The sequence below is a fragment of the Sorghum bicolor genome, chromosome 7 (genome assembly GCF_000003195.3).
Source record: "Sorghum bicolor cultivar BTx623 chromosome 7, Sorghum_bicolor_NCBIv3, whole genome shotgun sequence".
Lineage (NCBI taxonomy): Eukaryota > Viridiplantae > Streptophyta > Magnoliopsida > Poales > Poaceae > Sorghum > Sorghum bicolor.
This window is the reverse complement of record NC_012876.2, coordinates 57,034,407-57,056,986: the sequence shown is the minus strand read 5'-3', so window position 1 is coordinate 57,056,986 and position 22,580 is coordinate 57,034,407. Positions and strand designations below refer to the sequence as shown.

The 22,580-nt window shown below is 44.0% G+C and overlaps 2 protein-coding genes across 2 annotated transcripts; one reads left to right on the top strand and one right to left on the bottom strand.

Moving 5' to 3' along the window:
* LOC8080607 lies at positions 85-967 on the bottom strand. Its single transcript, XM_002444375.2, has 3 exons — positions 807-967; positions 558-695; positions 85-456 (listed from the first exon to the last, which is right to left on the bottom strand). The coding sequence occupies exons 1-3, from the start codon at positions 918-920 to the stop codon at positions 340-342; spliced, it is 369 nt and encodes a 122-aa protein (XP_002444420.2). The 5' UTR covers positions 921-967; the 3' UTR covers positions 85-339.
* LOC8080606 lies at positions 1,857-3,668 on the top strand. The gene is made up of 2 exons (XM_021465904.1): positions 1,857-3,082; positions 3,319-3,668. Exons 1-2 carry the CDS (start codon positions 2,158-2,160, stop codon positions 3,351-3,353), a joined length of 960 nt encoding a protein of 319 aa, XP_021321579.1. The 5' UTR covers positions 1,857-2,157; the 3' UTR covers positions 3,354-3,668.

The window sequence follows — 22,580 nt, the reverse complement described above, 5'->3', positions numbered from 1 at the left end:
ACCATTGACCCAACAATATCCTTTTACCCCCTGTACTGCTCAATTGAAAGTTGAAACAAGGAACAAAAGAACAAAAGGTTTCAATAAGGATTCTGGCAACCAGCGTGCCATCATAAGAAAATGCAACTCAATTGCCAAGGAGGGATATGCTCATATTCAGAAATTCACATACAGATTCACTCATCCATTAGCATTCAGAGCAATGTACTGCTACACATCATCACATATGCATCCATCTAAATGATACCAAGCCTGAAACCAATACTATAGCATCTAGATACCAACGTAGTACTGATCCAATTGAGCTCAATACCAAGATCTGAACCACAGGAAGGCTACCTATTGCTTGAAGGTGTAGGGCTGGGGTAGCGAGATGGGGCCCCGGCGGTCCTCATCGCCGTCGAGCAGCCTCTGCACCCGCTTCTTGGAACAGTACTGCCGGTCGAAGTGCTTCACCTGCGGATTCACCAATTCAACCAATTGCGACGAAGAGAAAGCATGAAACGCGCAGAATCGTGCAGGGCTAAGCGCGGCGAGGTGTATCAAAGGGCGTTTACCCAGGTGGGACGGCAGTTGCTGACGTAGTTGGCGCGGGACTTCTTGCAGTCGGCGGGGTAGAGGAGTCCCATGGTGGCGATCTCGGTGGGCTTCTTGTCCGCGTGCTTCTCGACGCACGCGTAGAAGGCATCCCGTGCCTGCGGAGAAGGGGCGGAGAGCACGGCGGCCCGTCAGTAGCGGAAAGCCGGAGGGGGAGCAGAGGGCTTAAGTGGGGCGGAGGAGCGCAGGGACGGGATTGAGGGCTCTACCTTGTAGCAGGCCTCGCGGCCCTTGGCGAGGACGTCGGGCATGACGGATCCGTCGGAGGTGTGGTAGTCGGCGTCGGCGTCCGCGGTGGTAGACATCGTCGGCGGCGAAGACATACGGGGGATTTGTTCGGGGGCTTTCGCTTGCGGAAGGGGAAAGGACACAGGTGGGCCGGCCCGAGCTGGATACGGGTCTGATACCGTGTGGGCTCGGCTTCGGGGATCGTCCATGCAGGCCCATCATAAACACCTGTTGGGCCGTCAAATAATTCATCGGCACGCCCGCCAGACCCACCAGCCCAGTCAGCTAGGCTGGCATAACAGGACCTTAAATGATCTTTTTAATACTTCTTGGTTTTTTTTCAATGTATCTTTAACCATTGATTTTAAAAAAGTTATATAATTATATATATAGTATTTATATTTTTAGATTTATTACGAGAAATACTACCATAATATATAATTCATATATTGTCAAACTATAAGGATTTTTAAAAATAATTGATCAAAAATTGCAATGTTTGACTCAAGACAAACCAAATGTGACACTTAAAAAATAGAGTGAGTATAAGCTGAAACTATTATTCCTTACCCGGGTATGCAGTAGCGGATATATGAAAACAAGTTAGGAGGGCTTCTTCTTTTATCTTCCATATCTCTGACCTCTCTTTTCAAATTTTCATAGGTAAAATTTTGTAGGTACTCCATGCTCGAGTAATGTGACGGAGGCCGGAAGGCTTGAGCCCACCCCGCCCTGTTGCTCACCTGAGGGTATGCTTTATATAAGAACTAAGAAGCGGCTCTAAGGGTATGTGTAAGAGTATCTTGATTTTTTTTCGAAACTCACTCCCAATCTTGATTTTTTTGCAAGGTTTGTAAACAGACATGTATAGGATAGTTTAGCTACGATAGCTCTCATCCTTTCATTGTTGTATACCGGTCAGCCACTACTCCTTCTTTATAGGATCTGCATGTAATCATGCGTGGCTTGGCCTATATGTAATCCCATCATGTGAGTAATACAGTGTTGTGACCTTCTTCCCCAATCACTCTCTTACATGGTATCTGTCGACCATTGATCCTTTCTCCACTTCCGCTGCCTCATCTCCCTAGCCGCCGGTCATGAACAGCCCTCATGGATCCCACTCCTCCAACCCCTTTGCTGGGTCCGACGAGCCTGTCCCACCCTCGGCCAGCACACTCGTTCTCCTCAACATTCACAACCATGTCCCAGTGACTCTTTCCACTGCTGATGACAACTTCCGTCAATGGCGATCTTTCATCGAACTTACTATCAAGAAGTTCGGGCTGCTGAATCACATCGACGCCACGGTGGACGCCGCCGCCATGTTCGATGATCCCGAGTGGCTCCAGCCTCCAGATCGATGCTTGCATCGTGTCGTGGCTCTACTCCACGGTGTCCAAGGAGATCTGGAATGACGTCTACCGGCCGAACAACACCGCCCTCGCCGCCTGGACAGCCATCACCGGGCAATTCCTCGACAACAGTCTTCAACAGGCGGTATACCTTCAGCAGGAGTTTCATAGCCTGTTCCAAGGCGATCTGTCCGTTGGCGAGTACTGCGGCCGTCTCAAGCGGCTCGCCGACTCGCTCTACGACTGTGGCGCCGCCGTCTCCGACCAGGCGCTCGTCATCAACACGCTGCGCGGACTGAACAACAAATTCAGTCAAGCCATCGCCGTGCTCTCCACCATGACGCCGCCGCCCTCGTTCCTCTACACCAAGTCCTACTTGCTGCAGGAGGAGACCCGCATCAAGCACTCCCATCAGATGGAGGCGCAGACGGCTCTCCTCGCCGCCGGGAGCGCCGCTGGGCAACCCGTCTCCTCCAATGCCGGCACCAAGTCTACACCGGCTCCTCCAACGCTCCCACCTGCCCCTGCCGTGCAATCCGGTAGTGGTGGTGACCGCCGTAAAAAGCGGAAGGCGGACAACCGCAATCGTCAGGGTGCATCTTCGACTCCTGCCGCCTCCGCTGCTCCACCTCCGCCGCAGTGGACGTCGCCGTACAACCCGTGGCAGGGCGTGGTCCAGGCTTGGCCGCTCAACTCGTGGCGTCCTGGCGTTCTTGCGCCTCGTCCAATTGCTGCTCCCCCGTCCGCCATGGCGGCCCTTGCCGCACAGCAAGACCCGGGCACCATACCGCCGGGGCTCTACACGGCGCTCAACGGGATGTCTCTGAACACTCCCAGCGGCGGCGGCAGCAGCGACTGGTTCCTCGACACAGGCGCTACCTCCCACATGGCGTCGCACCCCGGTATCCTTTCTTCTCGCCCCGTGCCTACTGTTCCCCGTCATATTGTTGTCGGCAATGGCACTCAGCTGACAGCATCCTGCACTGGCACTTCCGTTATTCCTACTTCCTCCTCTTCCCTTCGTCTCCACAATATTTTAATTGCTCCTCATTTGGTGAAGAATTTCATATCCGTTCGAGCACTAACCCGTGACAATTCTGTGTCTGTTGAATTTGATCCGTGGGGATTTACCATCAAGGATCTACGAACCAAGATGGCTATCCTCCGATGTGATTCCTCTGGAGAACTCTACCCCCTGCGCACGTCTCCGGGCACATCCTCTTCGACATCGGTGCAAGCTCTTCTTTCTTCCACAGCTGCTGACCTCTGGCACGCCCGTCTCGGTCATCCTGGCCGCGATGCGCTCCAGCACCTGTCTCGCTCCATTGGGTTTACTTGCACAAAGTCGAGTCCACACACATGTCATGCTTGTAAGATTGGTAAGCACGTGCGGCTACCATTTCATGAGTCCAACAATGTTGCATCTTTCCCTTTCCAACTTTTGCATTGTGATGTATGGACATCGCCCATAATAAGTAATTCAGGCTACAAGTATTACCTTGTCATTGTTGATGATTTGTCACATTTTGTGTGGACATTTCCTTTGCGACACAAGTCTGATGTTCTTCCTACTATCATCTCCTTTCATGCCTTTGTGCAGACACAGTTTCAGTGTCCGATCGTGAGCATTCAGACTGACAATGGCAAAGAGTTCGACAACTCTGCCGCTCGTGTGTTCTATGCCAAACACGGCATCCTGCTGCGCCTCACGTGCCCTTACACGTCCCAGCAAAATGGGCGTGCCGAACGCGCTCTTCGCACCATCAATGATGGCGTTCGCGCCCTCCTGTTCCAAGCTGCTCTGCCCTGCTCGTTCTGGCCTGACGCACTAGCAGCATCCACATACCTTCTCAATCGGCGCCCTTGCCGTCCCTGTGGCAATGCGACACCCTATTCCCTTCTCTTCGGTGTCGAACCCGATTACTCCAACCTGCGCGTCTTTGGCTGTCTCTGCTATCCCAACACTGCAGCCACCGCGCCGCACAAGCTCGCGCCACGCTCTGCACGCTGTGTCTTCTTGGGCTATCCCATGGACCAACGCGGCTACAAGTGCTATAATCCAGAGACTAAACGGATCATCATATCTCGTCATGTATACTTCGACGAAACTTGTTTTCCGTTTGCGCAGATTCCTACAGCAGGTCCCAAAGCAACACCACGAGCAGCACCAAGCGGCTCTGACGTCCTTCCACTGCCAGTGGTGCATCGTCCTCGCCATCGGCAGGGCCGTGCTCCACCTGTGGCCGCTCCGCGCACCCAGTCTGTGGCGACCCCGTCCGTGGCAAGTCCGCACGTCGCGGCCACACCAACGATGCCAGCGCCGCACATGTCGATGGGCTCTCAACCGCCTGAGACCCCATCCACGAGTGCGGCCTCGCCCTCTACGAGCCAGCCAGCATCAACTCCAACTACGTCAGCACCGCCTCACCCGGTCCCTCAGCATCCCATGATCACCCGCGGACGCGACGGCATTCGCATGCCGAACCCGAAGTACGCGCACGTCGCAACTACTTCGTCTCCAACTGCGCCACCAACCTCTGTCCGCGCTGCACTCCGCGATCCTGAGTGGACTGCGGCGATGCAGGAAGAGTTCCGTGCCCTGCAAGCCAATGGCACTTGGACGCTTGTGCCTCGCCCGCCGAAGGCCAACGTCATCACCGGCAAGTGGCTTTTCAAAAACAAGCTTCACCCGGATGGTACTCTGGAACGACGCAAGGCCCGGTGGGTCGTCCGTGGGTTCTCTCAACGCCCAGGGGTCGATTTCCACCAAACCTTCTCGCCGGTGGTCAAGCCGTCCACCATCCGCACGGTCCTGCATCTTGCCGCCACGAGACAGTGGCCAGTACACCAACTCGACGTCAAGAACGCGTTCCTCCACGGCGACTTGGCTGAGCGCGTGTACTGTCATCAACCGGCCGGATTCGTCGACGAGCTTCATCCCCAACACGTCTGCCTCCTTGTCAAGTCCCTGTACGGACTGAAACAAGCTCCGCGGGCGTGGTTTCTTCGACTTGGGAACTACCTTCGCTCCATCGGCTTCACCTCGACAGGGTCCGACACGTCCTTGTTCGTCTACAAACACGGCGATGCCATGGCCTATCTCCTGGTGTATGTGGACGACATCATCCTGACTGCGTCTTCTACAGCACTGCTTCAACGCATTGTTCAGTCTCTCTGTCGGGAGTTCGCCATCAAGGATCTTGGGAACCTGCGCTTCTTCCTCGGTGTTCAGGTTCGTCGTGATGCCGCTGGGTTCTCTTTGTCACAAGCTCAGTACACGGAGGATATTCTAGAACGGGCTGGCATGGCGAACTGCAAACCAGCCTCAACTCCAGTCGATGCCAAGCAGAAGCTGTCTGCTACTGATGGTGAACCAGCAACTGACGCAACATTCTATCGAAGTATCACAGGTGCACTGCAGTATTTGACACTCACGCGACCGGACATCGCCTATGCAGTCAATCAGGCTTGCCTGTACATGCATAGTCCCAGCGCTGCTCACTGGTCTCTTGTCAAGAGGATTCTCCGGTACCTCCGTGGCTCCATCAGTGATGGTCTGTTCATCTCAGCTTCACCATCCAACGAGTTGCAGGCCTACTCGGATGCTGATTGGGCGGGATGCCCAGACACCAGGCGATCAACATCAGGCTACTGCATTTTTCTTGGCAACACACTGGTCTCATGGTCCTCCAAGCGTCAACCGACGGTATCCAGGTCCAGTGCCGAAGCTGAATACAGGGCAGTTGCCAATGCTGCTGCAGAGTGCTGCTGGTTGCGCAACCTACTTCAAGAGCTTCATGTTCATGTTGGGAAGGCCACTGTCATCTATTGTGACAACATTTCAGCTGTATATCTATCACAGAACCCAGTTCATCATCGACGAACGAAACATGTCGAACTGGACATCCACTTTGTCAGAGAAAGGGTAGCACTTGGCCAATTCAGAGTTCTGCAGATTCCTACTCGGCATCAGCTAGCTGACATCATGACCAAGGGGTTGCCTACACCTCTGTTTACAGAGTTCAAGTCCAGCTTGTGCATTCGGACAACTGATGCCCAAACTGCGGGGGGGTGTAAACAGACATGTATAGGATAGTTTAGCTACGATAGCTCTCATCCTTTCATTGTTGTATACCGGTCAGCCACTACTCCTTCTTTATAGGATCTGCATGTAATCATGTGTGGCTTGGCCTATATGTAATCCCATCATGTGAGTAATACAGTGTTGTGACCTTCTTCCCCAATCACTCTCTTACAAGGTTGAAGAAATTGCTCTCCAACAACTCCCTATCTCAACTTCTAATCTTTATGCATTAGAAAAATGAACCCAATCACATAGAAATATACACACGTTTATCATGGAAGGACGTGTAAAAGAATGAGTAGAACACTAATGCAAATATACAAGAGAGAAAATATCAACATCATAGGCAACTTTTTAAAGGCTGATTATATGCTAGCGCATACCCTAGAAGAGTCTATGGCTAATAACGAATGTGGGTTCTACGTGATATGGGCAACGTAGTGGCACCTTGGTGAGAGCACATCGCAAGGAAATAAAATAGTGTGCACGCTTCCCATTTCATTTATGTCAGTTAATTCAACAAACCACAATACTATTTTGGTTAACACTATTTTGAGAAAACGTTGCTGTTACATATACATTTTCATTGCAACATATAATTGTAGTAATATTTATATTATAAATCTTGATGGATTTGTGGTGTATGTGATGCTTTAAATATCCAGTCCATTAACCACAGGAAATAAAAAAGTATTTAACACAAATAATAAAAATGAATTAATAAATAGTAATATGGGAAATCAGATCGTTGCTGAGTCTGTACCTAAAGCAATCAATGATTATATAGATATCATTGCCAGTTACAAATCTAGTTAGCAGTGTTAAAAAAACAACATTGTCAGTTGTAGTCCTAACCTAGCAACGATATTGAGGATATCACTGTCGGTTTAGGAGAAGAACTGCCAGCGGGTTAGGGCAACCGGCGGCATTGATAGGAAAACTCCATCATTTTGCCTACAGTCAGTTTAGTTTTTGACAGTGATAGAGGGTTTGGACCCGATAATAATAGCCTATTTTGAGTTAGTGAATAAACATTTAAACTAGATACATGCCTAAAGCACATGTTTTAAATCTAGATAAAAAATAAACGCTTGAACTAGCTACAAGCACAGGATTTCCTCCCCTAACGTATAAGTAGGGATGAAAACGGATCGGATTCGGACGGATATCACCGATATCATATTTGTTTTCATATTTCTGGTCGGATTCGGATTCGAATATAGATAATATCAATCATATCGAATAAGGTAGGATTAAATGTCGACATTGTAAATATACGATTTAAGTATTCGGATACAGATACGGTATCAGATGTTGAATATTCGGACTCGGATACGGACAGATCTGAACCTCTCTAAACGAATTCGGTCTCAAATACGGTCGGAAAATATCCGTACCGTTTTATCCCTACGTATAAGTATCCAAAGCATAGGAGTTTTAGAATCTATTTGGCAGGGATCTAGATTCTCATAAAAATATTTCTACTCCACATTTGCCGCACCACTGGGAGGAGCTCCCTTGTGGACCCGGAGGAGCTCCCTCACCCGCGGTGTCGTGAGGAGCTCCCTCTCCCACACGTCGACGCTGAGAAGGAGCTCCCTCGTGGCCTCACCCGCACCGCCGAGAGGAGTCTAGGCCCCCGCATGAGAACGCCCAGTGCCAGGAAGGAGGATGAAGATGGAGACGATGGAAGGCGCAGCAGAATGAAGGGAGAAACCATATAATCTGGTTTCTTGTTGTTTTCCCTAATATATAATTGTGAAAATTTCCATCGGTTTAAAGATTAATTAAACGATGCTCCTCACGTTCGGATTTGGTTTCCTATTATTTTTAGCTTATTTTCTGGTCCAATTGGGTTAGGGGAAAAAAAGAAAAGTCATGGGTTGAATCTAACTCGGAAGCCTAACACGAGTTTAAACCAATTTTAGAACAAAACAAGTGAATAGTTGGGCTCGATCAAAATCTAAAACAACCACAAATTTTACACTTTTATTATTAGAGAAGAAGAAGGAGGAGGAGGAGGAGGAACTCTAATTAAATAAAAAAGCGGAGCAAAATAAAGAACATAGTTTTTATTCTTTTCTATTTGACTATTAAGAGTTCTATTTAGAGAAATCTATTTATATTAGGACCTCTACTCCATATTGGTTCCAACGCAAGTTATTCTAACTCGTATAGGCACGGATTATATATAAGTCCAGATAAAAGAAACTCTCCATCGTTCGGTAGCTAGAGAAAGATAGACAAAAAAAAAATAGATGGACGAAAAAAGCCTAAAATTTTGTCTCTTTATTATTAAGTATATATATATATAATTAGGTATTAGAGATATAGATATAGATTTGATAGCTTTTCTTTTTCTCCCGTTGCATCCAACCATCAATTTGGTATAATTAACCTAATTACCATTAATAATAATAACTATTGGATCTATTCTATTTTCCAAATAATTATCCAACTATACTATTGTGTTAAAAATTATAGAGTAACGCATAACACTATGTTTATATTGTCAACTTATGCTATTTAGAATTATGGTTTAAAGTAAACCTAAATTTGCATCTCATTACCCATACCTTCTATTATGATCGATAAGTTACACAACTCAATTCTCATCTTAGTATTAGAAAAATCAAATACTTCCTCAAATCTACATCTAAACTATCAACGACTTATACTACAAGAAAATTGATTAGAGTATTATAGAGCATATGTATTGTAGAAGGGAACAAGGAGAACACCTCACACCCATTAACAAGAAAAGAATTGTTAATTCATAGTTGTAGGGTTTTATCCTAACAAGTTTCACAAGTTGTGTTGCTCCTACTAGTTTTGCAGGTTATCCATATCTTTCCACATAAAAGTACCTCAAGTGATTAAATAAAGCACACCATTGTGAAGAGCTCGTCGAGACGATCGAAATGGACATATCATTTGTCCTAATTGGAGTCCCGATGATGGACTCCCCATTCAACACGATTGGAATCCTCTAGAATACTTCGGAACCATCACCAAAAGAGAGCTACAGGGACCAACCTAATAAATTCCACGGCTCTGGTGTAATTCTGGATATTCAGGGACTAAAGTAGAAGAATCTAAGGAGGAGTAGGGATCAAGGAGACCAAACGAGATCAAGTCAGAATCATGCAAAAGTCGATGGGAAGGATCCAGAAGACATGAGAAGGCACCAGAGCGAAGTGGGAGCGGAGAGGCCACTAGGTGTGGCCGATCAGCCCCACATGCAGGCCGGTCGACCTGGGCCCACCTGGCTATGCCCCCTCCTCCGCGGGATGGCCTCTAATCCAACTCTTCAACGCATCCTGGCCCTTGTTCAAGTCGGTTTTGATCCGAGGGCTGTGATGCACCCCACCAGACTATAAAAGAAGGGGCAAACCCCCCTGAGGCAATCACCAATAAATCATTTAGTTCACTAGTCGTCGACTTAGGGCACCCAAGAGCTTCACCAACTAGGGCATAGCTAGAGCATAGAATAGGAATTAGAGGAGTCAAGCAACGCTTGGATTTTGGATCTAGTCGCGAGGAGGCTAGATACAAGCCTTGTACTTCTGTCTTGTATTCAGCATTGTTTATCTATTTGTCTTCTAGTTCTTCATTGTGTTTTTCTAGTTGTCTAATTCATCTTCTAGTTGTCTAATTCATCTTCTAGTTCATCATGTTCTTGTCTAGTTCATCGTGTTCTTGTTCTTGTTCAGTAATCTGCCTAGTTTTTGTTCTAGTTCATGTTTGAGTCAAATACTTAATATGACTTGGGATAATCACTTATTCATAATTGTAATGTTCATTGCCTACTCTAATTATATGTCTAGCATAGTTAGATTAGCTTTAGGTTTATACTCATGTTCATATAGCGCTTACCTCGAAAGCCAAGGGGTGAATGGTAGATGTTGTGTAAGTTTGGTGCTTAGACATCATGTATTTGTGAATGCACCATATGTTCTAGGCCGTGTGGTAGATCATGAAGGTGACTATTATAGCTTTGTTGAGTCTTCTGTAGTCCACCCCCTGAATATAGGCCTAGTAGAGCCTGGGTCGGGAGGGGAATGTGACCCCCCCTCTTACGACTGCTCCTTAGTATGAATACGGGCTAAGTCTAACCATGATTGCTAGATGTAATTGCACTAATTAGGGTAGCTCAATGACCTATGATTAGAATAACCTTAGGAGTCAGTCTTTAGTTTCTAGTTCTTTCTAGAGTCATGCCTAGGTTGGAACATGTGTTGTGGGATCGCCCTGTCGAATATCTTGGTTATTATTAATTATCTTTATTTATGGTTTGGGTGATTCCTATTTGAGTAGGTCTAGTGGAACTCTTATCACAAGTATAAGTTATGGCTTTTATTCTTTATACCTTCACCTACCTTCCCAGTGGTAGAATTATAAATAACGGTACCTGGAACTTTCCTAGGTGAAATGCTACAATGGGAGTATTTTATCTGTGTGCTTGCGGATAACCTTTACTCATCTTTTAAGAGTGCTATGATCATAAGTACTATCACACTTCTTACGTTGTGTTAGGGATGACAACTTAGCATAAGCAACGTAAGCGGTATCCCAAACATTTCTAGCGTCATTGTTAGGATTAGGGTTTTTCTCTACTTCTAGTTATGCCATTAGAAATGTCAACAAACATTTCTAGCGCCGTTACCAGGGAAGGCATGGATGTTAAGAATAAACACTAAATATTGAAAGCGTAACTTATACATGTGATAATTGAGATACATTATTGATCTTTTACTCAAATAGCCTTACCCTGTTGTTTGTCTACGTGTCTATATCTTAATGCAGGGTAATGTATGACTAGTTTTGATCATCCGACAAACTACGTTGTGGATCTTGAGACACTAATTAGAAAAGCTAAAGCAAAACTCTGGAAGAAGATCCCTCCCACTTTGTCAGAGGAAGACCAGCCAAGAAGAAGCTTGACACCTACTTTCGAAGCAATGGCCAAGACTCTCCATGAATTCTCTGCCCCAACCACTGCCAACATCAGGACTAGACCCACAGTCAATGTGGGAGATGAAGGATTCGAGCTCAAGCCAGCTTTGATCAACATGGTGCAAGGAAATCAATTATATGGGAAAGCACATGAAGATGCGAGTGCTCACCTCCAACACTTTCTAGAGATTTCTAGCACTTTCACCCTCAAGGGAGTATCCAAAGATGCCATATTACTCTGCCTGTTCCCATTCTCACTCTTGGGAAGGGCAAAGCAATGGTTCTATATGAACAAGGATAAGAATACTACATGGGATATCTGCTCCACTGCTTTCCTAGCCAAGTTATTTCTCGTAGGCAAGACGAATACCTTACATGCAAAGGTCGCAACCTTCCAGCAACAGTATGAAAAATCTATCCCTGAGGCATGGGAATGCTTCCAAGATTACATATCAGAATGCCCTCATCATGGGATGAAAGATTGGCTACTTATGCAGACATTCTATCATAGGCTCACTGCAAGTGCCCATGAGAACATGGATGCAGCTGCTGGAGGATCATTTTTATCGCTCACTATTCTTCAAGCCACCGCTCTTGTTGAGAAGATAGCTTCTAACTAAGGATGGAACAAAGAACGCTCTCATCCACACAAGAGGGAGGAATGCATCAAGTCAAGGAAGTAGACATGTTGTTTGCCAAATTGGACCTACTCATGAAGAAGCTTGATGAACGTGATCAAAAGAAGGAAGTCATGCACATCCATGACTCTAGAATGACTTGTGAAGAGTATGGAGGCACTGGCCACATAGGAAGCAACTGTCCTGAAGTTCGAGACGATGCTAATTACATCAACAACAACTCCAACTATCCTCAATAGAACCAAGGATGGAATCAACAAAATCAAGGGTGGAATCAGCAACAAAGATCCAATTACCAAGGAAACTACTCAGTAACTACCAAGGTAATAATTTCAACCAATTGAGAGAGATGATTTGTAATTAGAATAAACTTATTGATACTATGTCTAGAAATATTGCTTCCAATGATAAAATTCTTGAAAATTTAAATAATAGAATGGATAGCTTTACTTCTACCATAAAGATGCAACTTAGCTTTAATAAGATGATAGAGTCCTAAATCTCTCACCTAGCAGCTTCCGTACCAATGGCCGAAAAAGGTAAGATTTCGAGGAATCCAGAAGAATTAGAAACTAAGAATCTTGTAGATATCTTTAATGTAGGAGAGTACTTCGTCGCACCACCAAGACCACTACAGTCCGAGTGGGATGAGGAGTTTATGCCAGAGAAGAAAGGAGATCTAAGAAGACCTGTAATCCCCATCCACATTGGAGCTCACACATTCGATGAAGCTGTCTGCAATCTTAGAGCTAGTGTCAACATTATGCCTAAGGTAATTTATGAGAAAATTCATGGTCCACCTTTGTTGTACACAACCATGCATTTGCAACATGCAGATCAGATGTTGTGCTACCCAATGGGAATCCTTGAGAATATGTGGGTAGTAGTTGGACAATTGTCTCTTAGAGTAGATTTTGTGGTGATAGAATCTAGAGGAGATGAAAGAGCACCCATCATCCTAGGGCGACCATTCCTTAGCGCAGCCAAAGTCATCATCTATACTAATAGTGCCAAGATCTATTTCACCATCAGAAAGACCAAGGAGAGATTTAGCTTCAAGAATCGTACGCTCACAAACAGAGTTCACCCTCAAAGAGCATATGACCGAGACTACAAGATTCAAGAGAAGAGGAATGTTGTTCCAGAAAACAAGATCCCACAAAAGAAGGCACCAACAAAGAAAAAGGTCAACACTTATGAAGGCATACTCCCCACTCCACCAAAGAATATCAAGAAGGTGAAGAGCAAAGCAAAGCTTCCTACTCAAGAACCAGTTTGGATGGTCAAGACAATTGAACCACCCACTCACCCTGCTCTTGCTCCATCCCAACTTGAGAAGCTAGAGGATCCTCGAGTACCTACCATTGACCTGTATGATCGAGGGGAACACCTTCTACAAGATGTTCTGCGACAACAGTTCAAGCGTCAACATCATGTCTACGGTAACATATAGACACTTATATCATGATAGACCCTTGTGCCTAACATATTTGCAGTTGTAGCTGGTGGACCAATCGTTTCGATTCCTAGAAGGAATAGCCAAAGATATATTGGTCAAGATTAGGGGTCAAGAGGTCTCTGCTGATTTTATGGTTCTAGACATGGGTGAAGAGGATGAAGTCCACCTCATCTTAGGAAGACGTTCCTTCATACCACAAGTGCCATCATCTACATGAAGCAAGGAGAGATCCACTTCCACTTCCCTGGGGAAAAGGTGCGATGTTACTTCAATAGCTACACCACTCTTGAGAAGCCCAAGAAGAACAAGAATAAGAGACGTCACTCTCAAATCATCAAGAAGGAAGATGCTAATCAAGAAAAGGAAGTTGTTAAAGCACAAGCTACCTTAGAAACCAAGGAAGAGGAATCACAAGAAGTGAAACCGAAGACTCAGAATGTGTGGAGAAAGAAAGAGACAACACCACTGAGCACTCCATCACAACAAGAAGAATCACTATCTCCTAGTTCATCAGATATTCAAGGGGAGAAAGCAGAGGAGGACTCTACCTCCTTAGACACCCCCTCAAGTGCCTGACCGAACTAGGTCTAGTTCGATAGACCTAAATCTCCGAACCTTTGTCAAAAGGTAACATCGGTAGTTATCCTCATATTTAATTTCTTGCATAGTTTTATTTCTGCAATTCATTTAGCATGTTTAAATTTCTTCATTGCATTTAAAAAAACTTCCAACGGATATGGCATAATAGTTTTACCACTAACTCTTAATTTGTTCCATGAGTTTTGGTGTCTATTTGATCGAGACAGGTTTCAACAAGAAGATTGAAAGGGATAGCCAAAAGTTCTTCATCTGCTCTGGGAGGGAGACCTAGAGAGATTGAAGATGTCTACGCTGTCAAAGAAAAATGACTACATCAACATTCATCGTTTACCTAGCTAAGTATTTCTCCCATGCATATTATTTCCATATATATATAATATTTTATAAGAGTCTTTTTATATCTATTAGTCATTAATATTAGGTAATAGATAAAAAAAGAGTTTGTACAAGGTCTTACCTGCCCTAGAATTAAATGAGCTCTAGATAAATCTGTTTGTATGGAAATGATGAATAGTTGCTCTGCCCTAATTCCTTTCAAGTACCTAGTTTTCAACCTTAAATTCTCTCAAGTTTTAGAAAAAAATTGTTTTCATAAATATTTGCTCTAAACCTAAGACTTGTGGGTTGCAAAGGCTAGATCTAAGTCTAGGTGGTTGATGGGTATGATGTAAAAAAGTTTGGGCTGCTATTTATCTTGACCCTAGTGATACTAGAGTTCTAGAGTTTATCTTTTGAAAAATAAAAAATGAGTTCCTTTGTATGGTTGAGAGTTTGATCCCTACCAATAGCGAAAGTATATACTTTACACCTTTATAAATTTCTGCTCTACATTGAATTAAGTCAAGCTACGTTGACCCCCGTAAAGTGTGTCATGCTCTAGAATCAAGATAGTGTGCAATTAATTAATTAAATGAATCAATGCTCCAATTAAGGTAACTGCTCTAAAAGGTGTTAAATGCGTGTGTCTATACAAAAGAGGCAAAAAGCCCAACTCTGAGTATAAAAAGAAAAATGGACATGTGTCCTATCATAAAAGGGAGAGTTAAAACAATGGGTGCTTCGACACTCGCCTGAGAGGTAACAATGGGTGCAAAGACACTCGCCTGAGAGGTAAAAAGGGGCATGTGCCCGACAGTAGAATTAGACATATAGCTTATGTTTTCTAATATCCTTGCAGAGAGGTATACCTTTAGAAGAGCAGTAATAAATATGCTTACACTATAAATGTTCACCTTGATTAGAGTGTATGATTCTTTCTGGGTCTACTATTTGACTTGATAAATATATGCTTTGCAAATTATCTATGTTTTCCATATAAACTCCACATATCTATATCTTGAGAGAAGATACCATTACTTATTTTTGCTGAGGATCCACAAATATCGCATATGAGAGACATGAAAGGGTCATACAAAGGAATCTCTATTTCTTTGCAAAAATTCTGCAAAACTCTAGAATAAAGGTTTGTTGATGGACTTGCCTTTGGTTGAGAAATCAATTCCTGCTATTCTCATAAACTGTGATAATCAAACAATGATCATGAATGTGAAGACTAGTCAAGACAGTGGGAAAAGGTCCACCAAACATATAAAGCGTAGACTGAAGTCTGTTAGGAAATTAAGAAGCTGTGGACTACATCTAGACAGCTAAGAACCTGGCACATCCCTTTACAAAGGGACTATCACACATCATGATTGACAATGCATCGAAGGAGATGGGATTGTGACCCATGTGAGTTAACCTCAGCAGTAACCCAACCTATGTGACCAAATATCCCATGAATTAGGACCTGGAAAGAACAAGATTGTAATACCTGATTTTAAGGACAAAATCAGATATGCACCATATGTGAGTTTTAGAAGTCAAATCCCACATATAGCTACAAATAAAGGGTAATATCAAAAGATAATGCATAAATATATAACGTACTTAGTATAAAAGAGATAACCTTTGATAACAAACATCGCATAGACTACTCCAACTTCCGGTATTAACTTCTCTCTACAGGATCCAACTGACTGGTTGATCACAAGCCTAAACTTCTCCTGAAGGGTGAGGAAAATAGCAAGAGTGAGTCCATATCGAACTCCACAAGTATAGCAACTAGATTGTATAAATCCCACAGTCTCATGATCAATGTGACATAAATAATGTAAAGGATTAAACAATAAATAATGAGCATATTTAACACTCAAGAATCATCACCCTTAATGTAGATGTCCCCAAGGCTGCTCCTGACCGTGAGCTCGGCTAGTATACTAGTTTTAACACTCTGCAGAGGTTGTACATCTTTACCCATGAGTCATGATTTACCCTTTCGCCCGAGGCCTGTCGACCTCTTAACCCACTTCCAAGGAAGGTCGGCAGGGATCACTATAAAGCCTTTCAAAAGTTCGTCTAACATGTTAGGGCCGCAAGGTTTCCTTCGCGAGCAGATATAGATACCCCCCTTCCGAATGGCACAATGACGCGCAGCCTATACACATAGGGATAGGGGCTCGCACTATATCCGTGTCGGTTCAGCCCCTCTAGCGCCCTTTCGGGTAACCACTAACAAGCTAGAAAAGGTCTTCATACTGAGCTAAAGCTAGAGCCATTATAGCCCTCATGGTTGCACTGTTGTCCTGGATGATCACGTACAGACAAATCATCAAGTTGCTAAAAAGTCATTTTTATCGTTTATTACTTAACATTAATCTAGCCACACGATCATGGTCACATAAATAAAATCCAAATGCTATACTTGCCTTAATCCAATTGCTCTTGCTGATCTTGCTAGTTGTCCAAGTACTGATATTGATCACTGAAGCACTCTTGTTCACCACGAATTGCTCACCGTCTAATTTCGATCATCAACACACAAACAATCGGAGCCAAACATACACAAAGCAAACAAAGCTACAATTAGAACAGTACACCAATCAATAAAAAGATTTGGAAACTAATCTACGCATTGCTATGATCAAACAGACGCGAAAAGCACTCTAATCGGAGCTATAGTGATAAAGAAATAACTACCAAAAGATTTGCAAGAGTAAATGCTATGTGCTTGTTATTTTAATTACAAAACCATGCGAAGGTTATTTAGTTATTTTACATTTTAATTGAAAAGCCGAGTTACTAGTCAAATTTGCAAACATGTCTCATATTATTTAAGTCATTTGAACCTTACTTTAAAATATAAATAATCTAGTGAGAGCATCGATCAGGTTCAAACTAAGCACATTGTATTTACGTAATGAAAACATAGTTAAGTTGGTATTAATAAATTAATATTTATTATAAAAGAGTTGTGTAGAATCTATATTAATTTTTAATTAGAACCTAGTTGCATAAACATTATCCAAATTAATTTTTAATTATAAACACATAAATATGTGACCTGAGTAACGTGACTACAAAGCTGCATGTTATATTACTTCAAACGTAAAGGAAAACGAAGAAAGTAGTTTAGAGCTAAAACGATTAGCTACAAAGGATTAAAGGTTCAGACTACGACGATTGCACAGTGTAAAATACTATTTCTTGAGTTGAGACGTAAAGAAGGAAGATGATTTATTTTGCAAGAATAACATAGGCATGATATCAGCATCAACGCTTAGATCAATAAAGAAATTGACAAGGAGGTGTCGCTGACCTTTTATTAATCGCCAGGACTCTGCTAATGAGGTCTCATGGTAGCTGCCGATGGACAGGCTCTGAGCAACTAAAGTATGCGGGATTGCAATAGCGGAGATAACTTCGTACTTGCTTGTGAGTGCGTCGTGTTGGAACCAGCGGCCAGATTAAATGATCCACATCTTTGATGGCCGGTGATCGGACTCCACGTCTATCGCCGATGAGACGAGGATGGTTATACAACACAGTCAAAATAAATTATTTTCTACCTTGAGAGATTCTCTTAGAGTAGTTTTGGTATGCTTTGCCCAAGAGGTCGATACGTATATATATAGCGAGGAAAACTCTTCATATCTAGACCAACAAGCAATATGGTACTAATTGATGATACATCTTCCACCTTTACTAATAGGCCTAAATAAAATTAAAGCCCATTAGTAAATAAAGACAAAGGCCTTTGATAGTTGGTGGAAAATAAGAGATTTATTATTTTCGAAATTAATTAATTTTGTGGATAAAATAATTCTAGAAAAGTCCAAAATTATTATTTAAGCCACGAAAAATACTCCGAAAGCTCAAAAAAATCGGGAAAAATTCTCAGAGATATTATAGAACATGGGGAACCCGAATAAAGATTTTGGAGCTCATGATAGGATTGTTTGGAGCATAAAAAAAAATTAGATCATGCTCAGAGAAAAGTGAGAACAGAAGATGGAAAAATTCCCGAAAAGTTTGTAGAGATTGCTTGATGGACGAGGAACTAAAAGAAGTGCTTTGAGTGACAAAGAAAATATTTTAGGAAGCTCCTAATAAAAACTTGAGCTTAGAAACAAGGAATTTGGTTGTAGATAAAGATAAAGATGTACTGACCAAGGAAGATCGTTCTACTAAACGCAATTTTAAAAACTTTGCTTAGTCTCAACAGACAAAGGAGCAACAAACAAACATCACATAAAATATATATACCAGCATGTATGGACAACAATGTTGCTAAACCCTATGATGAATTTTAATTTAAAGAAAAATTTTATTTTACTATATTTTTATGAGCACAGAAATACAAAATAATTACTTTAGCTCTATTTTCAAAGAAGCAAATTTAGGGTGTTACAAAGATGTTGGTTAATGAGAGACTACTACTGTTTTCCTTTGACCCACTCCATTGGAGATACAATAATCTTATTTATGTAAGGCAGGTTGACTTTGTGTTAATGTGTTCTGATGCTTTATAGCAAGATATTGTCCTACAGAGTATTCTTGTAAGACCACACCTATATGAGCCTAACTATTAGTAGCAGCTTATAAGAATTGGATATTCTTTAATAAGCTCATGAAGTGAGTTAGGAGTATGACTTATACGCTCCACACACGGGGTTGGCTATGACAGCCTAGTATCACTCAAGACTTCGAGTGAAGTCTATTCGCACCAAACTACCAATTCAAGGCCTAGTCCATTGAGCATTTGTATGTCCTTGGCATTTTGCACCACATCTCCATCATCCTCGTCATCAACCGTTTCGTTGTCTTCTTCCATTTCGAGGGCCTGAGGTAGGAGTATCTGAAGTGTCCCCGATAGCCCATCTTCCTGATAGAACTCTCCATCATATGTGTTTGTGTTAAAGTTGTAATCGTCATCGTTTGGGGCTGGGAGTTTCCCGTGTGGAGAAACCTGGTGCACAATAGCCCACCCCTGAAGCTCTTGTTTGGCTTGATTCGCATATCTCATGTAATACACCTGCACGGCCTGTTGAGCCACAATGTAGATATCCTTTCCTGGATATACAGAATCTTCTCGCACCTCGACTAGCCCAAGACTAGGGGTGAGTCTCGTTTCGCGAGGATTAAACCAGTGGCATTTAAACATGACAGGTTTCAGAGGTTTGTCACCATCAAATTCAAGTTGGTAGATGTCCTTAACTCTTCCATGGTAGTCGAGGCCATCAGTGCCGGGAGTACAAACTCCACTATTTGTGGTTTTCTGATTGGCTCGGATATTCTCGTATCTTGTTGTGTGGAAGCGATAACCGTTCACAACATATCCGGTAAATGACTTCACCCTAACTTGGCAGCCGTTTGCAACCTGTTTCAACTCGACACTCATGGACGAGTCGGTCCGGGCCTTTCATTTGAACCAAGAAATGAAATCAGGCCTATCCGCTCCCGGGCCCCGGGATAGAAGGATGTCTTGTTCTTGCGGGGTTGGATCCCTTGGTTCATTCCAAGATTCATGAACAAATTCCCCGATAAACGGTTGCACCTCAGTAAGGTTGTTGAACAAGTATAGCATGATACTGCACCATTTGTTATTTGTCAAAATCTTCACGGTGGATGCACTTGCGCTACCGAGTTGTCCATGGAAAAGACTTAGAGTCGATTCATTTTCATCGACATTGTAACGTGGAAGTGGGTTGTGATTGCTCGGCAGATTGGGCTTGTAGTACTGTGTAGTGAAGTTTGCCACCTCCTCCCTCAGGTATGCCTCTGCAACGGAAGCCTCAATTCTGGCTTTATTTGTACATTTCTTGCAAAGAGTCTTCAGTACCCTCTCCACTGTAAAACACCAGCGAAACTGCACAGGCCCCCCAAACGTACTTCAGTGGGAAGGTGCACGATCAAATGCTGCATCGACAAGAAAAAGCCCGGTGGGAAGATCTTCTCCAGCTTACAGACCAACACAGGTGCCTGTTTTTCTAACTCTATAGCGACGTTTCGAGATACCTCCTTAGCACACAACAGGCGGAAGAAATAGCTCAACTCAGCCAACACTTTCCAGACATGCTCAGGGACATACCCACGGACCATTGCAGGGAGAAGCCGCTCAATCCATACATGGTAGTCATGACTCTTCATCCCGTTGACTCGCAAAGTGGTTAAGTTCACTCCTCTGCTCAGATTAGCGGCATAGCCATCTGGAAACATCAAGTTCTTGATCCATTCAAGCACTTCCCTTCTCGCATCTATTTTCAAGACGAAATCCACCTTAGGCTTTTTCCACTTCTTGTTTTGACCACTAGGAGGTTGCATCTCTTGTTTATTTCTATCGCATAACGTCGACAAGTCCACTCTAGCCTTAACATTGTCCTTCGATTTCTTTGTGTTCATAAGAGTGCCCCAAAGGGTCTCGGCAATATTCTTTTCAGTGTGCATTACATCAATGTTATGCGGCAAAAGAAGGTCATCAAAATAGGGCAGCCTGGTCAACACGGACTTATGAGTCCACATATGTTGCACGCCATAACCCACAAAACCACCTCCTTCGACGGGCACAAGAGCATCAATCTGAGCACGAATCTCGGCACCACTCTTGATGTGGGGTTTAGGGTCTGTCACTACCACACCTTTTCTAAAGTTCTTCACGTCCCTTCTGAATGGATGGCCAGCAGGAAGAAACTGACGATGCTGGTCAAATGACGAATACTTGCCACCCTTTTTCAACCAAATAAACCTCACAGCTTCCATGCATACGGGACACGGAAACTTCCCATGAACACACCAGGCGCAGAATAACCCGTACGCTAGGAAATCATGTAGAGAGTAGTGATACCAAACATACAGTTTGAAGCTTGACCTTGTAGCTCGGTCGTATGTCCATACCCCTTCCCAAGCTTCAATCAATTCGTCAATCAGAGGCTCCATGAAGACCCCCATGTTGCTCCCTGGGTGTCCAGGAATTATCAAAGACAGAAAAATGTTTTGTCGTTGGAAGGCAATGCCAGGGGGAAGGTTGAGAGGGATAGTGAACACAGGCCAACATGTGTATGGGGAAGACATCATTCCATAAGGATTGAATCCATCTGTTGCAAAGGCCACACGTACATTCCGAGCCTCAGCTGCTTTCTCAGGATGTCGATCATTAAAGTATTGCCATGCTTCAGCATCGGATGGATGGACCATCTTGTCCGGATGGTACCGCTTGCCATTCTTGTGCCAAAAGTCATTTGTTTCACAGTTTCCTCGGTCATGAAAAGTTGTTGGATCCTCGCCATGAAAGGAAGGTGACGTAACACTCTAGCGGGGATGGTAAGCTGCACCTTCTGGCCATCACCGGATACTGCCTCGAGGTATCTTGAGGCTCCACACTTCGGACAGTACTTTGCATTCTCGTGTTCTTTCCGAAATAGGACGCAACCTTTCGGACAACAATGTATCTTATCATATGGCATCTTGAGCGCACGAAGGATTTTTTCTGACTCGTACAAGTTGGGGGGCAGAATATGATCCTTCGGTAGCATGGTGGCAAACACAGTCAACATCTTATCGAAGCCTTCTCGACTCAGGTTCAGCTCGGCCTTCAGCCCAATCATACGCCCAATGCCATTCAGCTGAGAAATAGTTGTATGCTCGTGAAGGGGTTTAGACGCCGACTCCAACATTTTGTAGAAGGCTTCTACGTTTGCCTCCATCTCCTCCTTGTCACGTCCTTCAGCGAACTGAGCTTGGTTAGTGTCGTCTAGCATGTCGGCTACCCCAGCATCATCATTAAAAGGCTCAAGACGTGGTCTCACCACCTCCTCTCTGATACGGTCTTCACCATGGTAGATCCACCGGTAGTAGCCCGGCGTATAACCATGGTACACCAAATGTTTACCCATGGTCTCCATGTTCACCCTCCTCTTGTTGTCACAGTGGCTGCACGGACACCAAACTAGCAAATGCCCTCTAGCTACAACCGCGCCAAATGCGTGGTTCAAGAAAGCATCTGTCCTCTTCACCCAATCCATGTCGTCGTAATCATTTCGGCTTCTTCGCCCCGTGTACATCCACTGACGATCCTCCATCCTTTGACAAATACGACACCAAGTAACGTAACCACCTAGCCGGTATTCCTACTGTCTAATAGGTGAGGATAGGTCCTAATCCCACCCGCGTATGCGTAGATGAGGTCAGTTTCCATGCTCCGCTACGATCCGAGACAGAATTTCGGCAGCACCTCCCCGCTGTTCTCCCAATACACGTCCTGCAAAGGAGTTTGTGTATTCGGAGACAATGGAAAGTGTGCCGATTCTGCTAAGTCGAGCGACTGAAGTCGGCTAGTTCCCTTCTTC